The sequence below is a fragment of the Triticum urartu genome, chromosome 7, assembly GCF_003073215.2.
Source record: "Triticum urartu cultivar G1812 chromosome 7, Tu2.1, whole genome shotgun sequence".
In the NCBI taxonomy this organism is placed as follows: domain Eukaryota; kingdom Viridiplantae; phylum Streptophyta; class Magnoliopsida; order Poales; family Poaceae; genus Triticum; species Triticum urartu.
The window spans coordinates 136,858,241-136,868,547 of NC_053028.1; the positions used below are offsets into that span (position 1 = coordinate 136,858,241).

General features: G+C 44.7%; 1 protein-coding gene and 2 non-coding genes across 3 annotated transcripts; 2 read left to right on the top strand and 1 right to left on the bottom strand.

Moving 5' to 3' along the window:
- Window positions 1-618: 618 nt before the first annotated feature.
- LOC125526220 lies at window positions 619-779 on the top strand. Its single transcript, XR_007291631.1, has one exon. It is a non-coding gene; the product is annotated as a U1 spliceosomal RNA (small nuclear RNA).
- An 886-nt stretch (window positions 780-1,665) lies between these two features.
- Window positions 1,666-9,031, bottom strand: LOC125523099. Its single transcript, XM_048688151.1, has 6 exons — window positions 8,716-9,031; window positions 7,815-7,865; window positions 7,597-7,730; window positions 7,052-7,143; window positions 2,638-2,858; window positions 1,666-2,542 (listed from the first exon to the last, which is right to left on the bottom strand). Exons 1-6 carry the CDS (start codon window positions 8,974-8,976, stop codon window positions 1,952-1,954), a joined length of 1,350 nt encoding a protein of 449 aa, XP_048544108.1. The 5' UTR covers window positions 8,977-9,031; the 3' UTR covers window positions 1,666-1,951.
- Window positions 6,160-6,318, top strand: LOC125526213. Its single transcript, XR_007291625.1, has one exon. It is a non-coding gene; the product is annotated as a U1 spliceosomal RNA (small nuclear RNA).
- Window positions 9,032-10,307: the final 1,276 nt, after the last annotated feature.

A 10,307-nucleotide genomic window follows, 5' to 3' on the forward strand; every position in this document is an offset into this window, starting at 1 on the left:
GGGGGGGGGGGGGGGGGGGGGGGGGGGGGGGGGGGGGGGACCTTTGTAAGAGGCACAACAAAATGGTTGTTTGCATTTTACTACAAGCTTTGTATCTGCAAGTTGCACCTTATATCAGGCCTAAATGCCATACGCCACGTCTACTAAGCTATACAACGTGGGCCTGAATTAGCAAGTTTGAGTAGCCCTAATTACCAAAGACGACAGCATTTAGCACTCAACTTCCAATAAGTCGCCACGAGGATTCTTGTATACTCACGTTTTGTCCCACATCGAAGGCTGAAGCACCCTCGAGAGGAGAGCTGACTATTTAGACGCCGTTGACTATTTAGGCTGGCTGTAATGGAGAGTATCATATAATAATATCATGTATATGATACTAGTATATGATACTACTTCTTTAATGCATAGTATCATATATTAGTATCATGTAGCACTCTATTTATTGTCATGCATGACACAAAGTAATATAGCATTTATTATGATACAGTATTATTCCATCTTCTTTTTTTCATTTAATGTTATGACACCTCATCAAAATTGTCTAGTTGGTATGCATGATACTAGCTATGATACTATCATTACGACCAGCCTTAGACGCCAGGGCGACATAAAAACTTACTTAGCTGAACGGGGTCCATAAGAGATCAAGAAGTCTCATGGCCTAGATCAATGGCCTACATTGCACGTTGTAGGAGCACTGGTTTACCATCTGCCTACGGGTAGAGTGGACGTTAAAATTTATTGTAGAGGGGTTATGTGTTTAGCGCGGCCCCTACCAATTCTTGAGTTAAAAACAAATGCACTAATAATGATTGTAAACACTTCAAATCGAACTACTCCCTCCGTTTCTTTCTTACTTCGCATACAAAATTTGTCTTAAGTCAAATTTCATAAAATTTGACCAAATTTATATACAAAATTATCAACATCTACAATACTAGATATATACAATTCAATGATACATCTAATGGTATTGATATTATATTGTGAATGTTGATATTTTTCTATAATCTTAATCAAACTTTACTAAGTTTGACTTAAGACAAATCTTATATGCGGTAATGACTTTGATCTCTGGACCAAGCGGTTCCATATACCGGTAGATAAGGTGTCAGCCAGATCCTGGCTGACATACCTCTCCTCGCGGCTTGCCGTCACCTTGTAAAAAACCTCTCCTCGGCCTTGGCTGAGCTTTGAGTAATATAATTCAGGTGGGGATCCTCTCCCCCCCCCCCCCCCCCCCCCCCCCCCCGTGATTCCTTAAAAAAATTATATGCGGTAATGCGGACTAAAAAGAAATAGAGGGAGTACTGCCCATGAATTGATTCCAATTCTATCAATATTTTTAGGAGTAACTCTAGGACGTATGGATTGCCATTTCCAAGGAATATACATAATCCAGTGCTCAACAATGGCCAAGGTTTCCTTTTCTTAGACCTCATGAGTGGTGACCAATAGCCGTGCGGAAGGCTGGAAGGTTAATGAACTGCTGTCAACCTTCCTCAATTCTTGACTGATCTACAGCATGATTATATCGGTAGTTTATCCCGTAAATATTTGCTATCATGTGCACACAAAGTCATGAGTTAGCATCCAATACTCTGAGAAGAAAAAAGGTAGCATCCGGTAATCAGATTACAGGTTCAGAAAAAGCCATCTCAATGGATGCTGGATACAGCAAATGAACAACATCTGAAAGTAACTACTAGATCCACATTCAATCTCCTTTCCAACTAGTCTCACTGAAGCTAGTACAAAACACTACTACTTGGAACAGGATTGTAGCATATACACCACTAAAACACCACCTGCCACTAGAACAGATGCCACATTACCACTAGTACAAAACTAGGAACAGGTTTCTTGCATACACCAATAGAACAAATGCCACAGTACCACTACACCAACATATAATACACAGATTAAATGAGTTAAAGATGGTCGCATGTCACCACTCACAACAGAAACAGGACCAAGCAACACGAACCTCCATACTACACGAGCCAATACAGAGATTGACTCCTGGGGGGCTTACACCGGCTCTATGAGGTTGTAAAACTGCTTCACTGGTCTTAGCAGCATATCCCTCATTTATTGGAAATGCCATTACAGAAACCTTCAGGTTCCTCTGAAGCGCAGCAGAGACCACACGTCGTGTGAGCGTGATCACACCATTAGCGTCAACAGGCAACCCACCATCTTCAAAGTCAAGTAACTTGACTTGCAGGGTGTCATCCCTACTGGAGGCAGCACTAAATACACCCCGAAAGCCATCCGGCCACGACCCGCCAATGATTCTTATAAAGACCGTGGCCTCCACCGAGCGATAAATGTGATCAAAATTAATTTCCAGCGTGCTAAGCCTGCTAGGGAAGACACTTTGAGGACAGGCTCCAGCTCTAAACACCACAACAAGAGCACTTAAATCTTTATCATCAGATTCAGTAGCGCCCTTCACTTTGAGCGAAACCTCAAGGTATGTAGGATCATATGACACGACAATGGCATGGGTAGGACCCTCCAGTGCTAGGTAGCAATCCTGCATGCGCATGCGTAGAAAAACAGTTAACTAAATGATAATGTTCATTTAATGAGATGTGAAAGACAAAACCAAGAGAGGAGTTAAATACGAACATCCTCGGTGATGGTTTGGCAGTCAGTCCTCGGCCGGTGGAAAATAATATTGCGCTTACGATCCAAGTAATCACGCGCGGCAACGATACCAAACACCTGCAGTGGCCAGTGCAAGCCCCCGTTGATTGCTGCAACTTTGACTGACATAATCTGCAGAGTGTCCATGGCCTTGGCCGAGCAATCCGAAGCAGGATTCACATGACGCATGGCAGGGATAGATGCTGCATAGATTGACCACATCACATGTAAATAAAGCAGGTAATTAGTTAGCTACAGGAGATAAATTCAGATCCATTGATGTATATGCTGCAACTTATCTTATCAAATTGAGTGACAAGCAGAACATACGAGGACGTTCGTGAGCAAGGATCAAGGAAAGTGATTGAGCGGGGAGGGGGCTTACTGGTTTGGTCGAAGGTAACACCACAGGGAGCTAGGTATCTTCTCCACATAGAGCGAAACTTGGCAGCGAGCCATTCTTCCTCGCATTGTGTCGGTGCAGTCTCCTCCTCGTCATCTCCAACTTCATCTTTCGCCGCAGCAGCTTCCTCGGCCGATTTTTTAGCCATGGACTCGGCAATAAGCCTGGCCCTTTCTTCAGGCGCATGTTTCTTATCATCTCGTCCCCTTCAGCCATCATCTTTGCTATCCTCGCAGCCGTCACCTTGGCTGGTTTTTGAGGCTTGGCCTTGGGTTTCTTCGTCGCCGCCATCGGCTTCGCTCTCTCGATCGGCCTCAGCGGCTTCTTCTCCAGCCACGCCTCGTTCAACAATCCGATTCCTCTGATTTCGTTTTGTCGCCTGAATCTGAATCTCAAATTTCTCCAGAGCACCGTGGGCACGGTCGGTCGGTCGATCGATCGCAGTCGCCGCCGCCGCTCTCCGTGGGTTATAAAAAGGAGAAAACCGTAGAGAGATCGAGGGTTCGTGCTGGCCAGCGTATTAATTGGAACGCGATCGGCTCAAGAAACTGCCTCCGATTCAAATTCGGCGTCGATGTCGGAGAGCTCGCTCTCAGCGCCGGTTTAGGCATTTTTTTTCTGAGCGAACGCCGGTTTAGGCTTCTGGCGCTCCAAGGAGACGCCTAGCGGGCCGGGCCAAGCAATTCTTGGATCGGGAACATGACGCTCGAAGGAATTCAAATTGGTCGATATTCTTTACCCTAAAAAAACTGGTCGATATTCTTTTTCTAAAAGAAAAAACTGGTCGATTTCTAAAGAAAAAAAACTGATGGATCCTCTGCTCAAAAGGAAAAACAAAACTGATCGATCGAAGTCACCTAAAAAAGCCCTGAATGATCAAACTTGCCTCCTTGAAAAAAGATCTGCTCAATCCACCAATCGTTTCTCTAATGTCTGCGGCGTTCTATGTCTCCGCCACGCGTCTTTATGGCAGCGCACCACATCTCTTCTTTCATCCTTATTATCTTCACTAAAACGCTAGCCACATATATTCTTGTAACTGGACTCATATTTCAAAAGGCACACTGAAACCAACGGTTTGTTGCCCACCCACCAGGAGAGAACCGTGAGGGAGGGCAACGACAACGACACAACCTCCATCGTCGGTGGCCTCCCAAACCACGGTGGGGCGACAAGGGCGGCTGACCCGAGTTGTCACCGTCGAAGCCACCCAGGTAGTGCTGACAGGAAGAGCCATGTCTGGCGAGCCCAGGAGAGGCTGGGACCACGACACAACAAGTCCATGGAGAACGATGCGTGTCCTCCTAGCCGCCTTCGCGGCGGCGTTATCCCGGCCGGAGGTCCTCGTCGCCGGCGGCAAAGCCGGTGCAAGACCAGCGTCAAGGCACGGTCGGGTCGGCTTCGCGCAACGAAAGACGCCCGTGCCCACTAGGCTGTGCGTTCGCACGCCGACAAGTTTCTGCAACAACGACGAAGTTGCAAAACGGCGACACCACGACAGTGCTGCCGCGACATCCTTTTCATTGCAAGAAAACCTGCAACATCGTTCATGTTGCAAAAGTTCTTTCTGCAACATCAACTCTGTTGCAAAAAGGTGAAGCTAAAGAAGAAAAAATCTATAACACAACTTCTGTTACAGATGTTTCTGCAATATATGAGCTCAGTTGAAAGGAGTTGGGTCATTGGATAACGCCAGATCTAATGGCTGCCGGGGGAGATATGCAATTCTCTTCTTAATTAATGGATGAAAGTGATAGTTTTATCTAGAAAATACTTACCGTTATCTTATGGAATTCTTTTACACAATTAGTAAGGGGGCTGCTACGCGTCCACCGGCTGATCTTTTTAAAAGATCAGTCGGGTCGCGCACCGTCAGATCCTATGTCCATCGAGGGCCGAGTGGCGTTCTTCATCTTTGCAACACAGGTAATGTTGCGGAAACATTTGCATCAAAGGTCGTGCCGCAAAAATCTTTGCAACAAAGGTCATGTTGCAGAAAACTTTTGCTACATAGGTCAGGTTGCGGAATTTTTTCTTCGTCTTTCTGCAACATAGGTACTGTTACGGAAGAAACTTTTGCAACAAAGGTCATGTTGCAGAAAACTTTTACAACATAGGTTAGATTGCAGATTATTTTTTTCTTCGTCTTCTTGCAACATAGGGACTGTCGCGGAAGAAACTTTTGCAACAGAGGTCATGTTGCAGAAAACTTTTACAACATTTTTTTTCTTTTATGCATCATTTTTGCAACATAGTTGATGTTGTTGAATTTTTTGCAACGAAGATGATGCTGCATAAACGCCGCCCACCCTTGCCGACGCATGTCGCAGCATCGTCGCCGTCGCATTGGCCAGTGATGGTTGGAAACTGCATGGAGGAGGTCGGTCGGACTGTGACAAGCTCGGGCGCTCCACTGCAGCCCTGTCGCTGCCGGTGGTCGTAGTGGACGCGTCCGACGGCCAGGGAGGTGTCCACGCATGACCACGCATAAAGAGATGACGGATGGAGATGAGTGAGAAAAGGGGATCTGGATGAGATAAGGAAGGATCAACTCAACTGAGCGATGCAAGAAAGAGTAGAGCGGTGCAGCGGCCCATAGAGGACACGCGTCACGTGCTAGTGGTGGCAGACGCCCCTGGGCTGAATCGGCCGGCTGATCATAATCATTTCCCTTTCTTCAGGCGTCAGCTTTCTTGTCATCGCAGCCCCTTCAGCCATCCCCATCTCAGGCGTTACCACGGCTGGTCTTTGAGGCCTCGCATTGGGTTTCTTCCTAGCCGCCATCAACTCTATCGAAGACTCCCCTTGGTCGATCGGTCTCCGTCGCCGCCGCTCTTTGAGGGAACGCAATCGAAGCAAGCAGCCGTTCCCGATTCGAACTCAAGCACCGAGCGATGCACGTATAAGCTGCAGCTTATTGGGCCTGGATTCCTACTAATAGACACGGTGGGCCTGAGTTAGCAGGTTTGTGGCCCTTCTTGTACCTTTGCTAAAAGAAAAACCAGGATTCTTGTACGGACGTTTAGTCCCACATCGGGGACTTGAGCATCATCGGGAGCTACAGCCGACTATTTAGACGCCACCAAGGGCTCCCTTGAAACTCACTTACCTGGACGGGGTCGATGAGAGATCAAGAAGTCTCATGGCCTAGATCAGTGGCCTACATTGCACCTTGTGGGCGCACTGGTTTACCATCTCCCTACGGGAGAGTGGACGTCGTAATTTGTTACAGAGGGGGTACGCGTTCGCGCGGCCCCTACCAACACTTAAACTGAAAAATTACCTGTTATTCAAAGATTTGAAGCAGAAATATCAAACTATTCAGTATCAACAAAGATGATGCAACAACAGATGAGCACACATAATTCAGTTCACCCAGTTTAGGACACACTAACTGCTATCTCCTTCTCTTAGACCTCACGAGTGGTGGCCGATAGCCGTGCGGAAGACTAAGTTATGTCCTGCCTGGTTAGACCATATGCTCATAGCATCAGTAACGAGATAAATTCAGAGACATCGTGTTATCTCACTGTGAGTTATTCGTAGGGCGCTTTGACCAAACTTTTGATGCCCACATGAAAAGGCTGGTGATGCCAGAGGCTGCTCCAAATCCTGACTGGATGTCCGCAATCAACTCACGGACTTCTCTCACAGTAGTAGCCACCAATGGCTCACCTACTGCTTTGTTCCGGTTAGCCACCCCCTGAGAGGTTCCTAAAAAACGGAACAAATGCTAAGGCAAAAAACCTTGGGCATGGTTCTTAAGCCATGTTAGAAGTTTTTTTTGCTGGGTAAGCCATGTACTCCCTCCATTCCTAAATACAAGTCTTTGTAGAGATTTCACTAGGTGGACTACATACGGAGCAAAATGAATGAATCTACACTTAAAATGCATCTATATACATCCGTATGTGGTTCATAGTGAAATCTCTACAAAGACTTATATTTAGGAACGGATGGAGTAGAAGTTAATGCCACCAGAGCAGAGATCACCTTGTTGGGCTGAGGTTGCCAGCTGGCGAAGTTGAGCGTCAGCTGTATGAACAATGCTCAAGGAACTCCTCACAACCTTCGTCAATTCTTGACTGATCTAGGGAATGGTTATATTGTTAGTTATCCAGAAATTATCCCCTATTAAGGAATTTGAGCTCTTTTACACAACACACTGTAATACTGCAAAAGTTGCCAACATGTGTGGACACAAAGTCACGATCTAGTACTCTTGAGAAGAAAAAAAGGCAGCATCCAGTAATCAGAATACAATCTCAGAAAAGAGTAATGTCTGTGGATGGCAGATACAGCAAGTGAACAATATCTGGAATTAACTACCATAGCCAAAAGTAATTACACATCCAGGTCACTTCGAGTCAATGCAGTTTCATATATGCAAATCAGCCGATCATCTAATAATATATATAAAAGAAAAGATTCACTTCGAGTTAATGCAGTTTCATATATGCAAATCAGCCGATCATCTAATAATATATATAAAAGAAAAGATTAAAGGAAACAGGTGTGAGAAGTGTTTAGTTACTTGCCTTAGGTCACTGAGATCAACACTCAAGGCACCGATCTCTTTTGCAACTAGTCTCACTGAAGCCATACTTTCAGGAAGCTTCTCTCTTGTGAGGTCAAATGACTTTTCAAGAGACTCTGCTGCCCTCTTACAGTCCTGAAAATGTTTAGCATATCAATATCCATAGTTGCTACATGTTTCATTTAGAAGTTTTAAGTTTTACCGAATGGACCAACCTACCAACATGGAGGGAATCGCCGAAAAGAATATGAAGCTGGCAGATATTGCAACCTACATAAGATAGTAACTGTGATCAACAGAGACAATAGGCTCCCGACGCTGACAAGCGCAAATTAAAGATGGGAGCCAAATTATCCAGAATAAACCTGACAAGATATGGTTCTATATAAGAAGTATTCTTCACAAGAGAAACTGCGACTTTCACTTGGATGAACCATGCTCGTGCAGTTTTCCCATCACTATCTTTTTTACCAACATATACGTTTGCATTGATTTTTTCTTATCAGAACTATTTAATTGACAAAAGCACTTTCGCTTGTATGGGAAGTGCTCCTGCATCCAAACTAAGTACCTGCGCACCTAGAAAGAAACTCAAAATATGCATACATATTATTTATGGACTGGGTCAGTGACTGAATTTTCTGCAACTTAACTTGCGGCGTGCTATTTTCAGATTGGAAAATGGAGAGCATTTGGCTTCCGTTTTTCCCCCGCAGGAGGACTGCTGACTTCCTTGATATGTCAATTAATAAACAATCTAAAGTCATGAATATTCGTACTACAAGTATCCATTGTAATCAGGGTACAAAACTTCAGCCTATATCTGTCATAAGCCAATCCCTAACGTACGTGCAGCACGTAGATGCATTCCAAACATGCTTTCAGTTTCGAGTAAGTTTTCCACCCTGAACATTGCTTTAAAAGAGACCCGTTGGGCACACAAAAACATAAGTTGGTTAGGAATCTGAATCTGCTATGCCTGCATTATTTCAGTGCAGTGACACTAGTCTACCACGCGTTAGTTAGCAAAAATCATCTGAGCGAGCGGTTTTGGATAAAACTCTGGATTAAGAGCTTGATACGAGCTTTAAAATGAGGAGCACGGGGCAGGGGGCCGTACCGCGGAAGCAGCGACGGAGAGGAGGAGGAGGAGGCCGCCGCCGTCTGGGGGTCGGACAGAGGCGGGCGGGGAGGGAGCGGCCACGGAGGCGAGGCGCAGGCTCGAAGCATCCGGGGACTCAGCCGACTGATACTTCGTGGCAGCTCTGCATCTGCTGGACCCGAGCAGGAGACGGCCGCGCGGGCGGAGGAGGCAGGCGGAGGTGGTCGGGAGCTTGGGGTTGGGGGCTTCGGCGTGGCGAGGAAGAGGAAGGGACAACATCTGGTAGTCGCGAGTTCGAGTGATGGAAACGGAAGAATGTCTATGTCTATGTCTAATGCCAAAACGGAGGCCGAGCTCATAAGAAGTACTCCCCCTTAAAGAAATATAAAAGTGTTTAGACACTATAGAGTATGTGTGTACATTTTCATTATGAAATATGTTAAAATGAGGACTTCAAAGAAATAAATATGTGGCTTTTCAGCACATGCATTGTTCACTCTATAAGAACAAATTAAAGTTCTGATCAAGTCAAGAGAACAATTCAAGCTCACCCGGGTTCGGAGAACGGCAAATGGAGCTGCACATCCGTTGGCTAAACTGGGTGTGAGTTCTAGTGATTCGGTTTTTTGGGACTTGGTCCCCCGAGATTGTATTCTTAGCATTGTTTCAGACGAAATTCCTAATTTAGTTTAATAAAGTTGGGTTGGAACTTTCAAAAAAAAAATCCATGATTTTTGTATGCGGCTCACAATTCAAGGTATTTCACTGTGAAATTTTACACACATATACACTACATCCTTGTTGTGTGTATATTTGTTTTTAGAATTTTTTAAAACTAAAATGTTTGTATTTTGAATGTTTTAAAATTTCAGTCTCTATAGAGCTTGGCCTTCAAATCGCCCTCATGGCACCACAAAGATTTTTAGATCATGGATATTCCATAGCAACGGGATAGCTCAGTCAACAGGCACTTTAATGTTAAGACTTAAGACACATCATCACGCAAAGCTAACCCTTAAAATTCAGAATGGGCCTTTAGCTGTTAGATGCCTTTCTTCATATGTAGGTCTTTGTCTTGGTAGGGATGTTCTCTCCAGGTCAAGTATGAGTCCATTCACACTCCTCTCTGTAAAATGTTCTATGTAAAATGTTGCCAAGTGAATAAAAATATTTTTATGTTTAAAAAATAAATAAATTAATAAAGGTAAGGCGATTCAGAGCCACAAGGATTCTTGTACTCCCGTTATGTCTCATATCAAAGGCTCAAGCACCCTCGAGAGGAGAGCTGACTATTTAGACGCCAGGCAGGGTGGCCTAGAAACTTACTTACCGACGGGGTCAAGAAGAGATCAAGAAAGTCTCATGGCCTATGATACGTCTTCAATATATCTATAATTTGATTGTTCCATGTTATTATATTATCTGTTTTGGATGTTTAATGGGCTTTATTATGCACTTTTATATTATTTTTGGGACTAACCTATTAACCGAAGACTCAGTGCAAATTGCTGTTTTTTGCCTATTTCAGTGTTTCGCAGAAAAAGAATATCAAACGGAATCCAAACGAAATGAAACCTTCGTGAGGATCTTTTTTGGAACAAACGCAATCT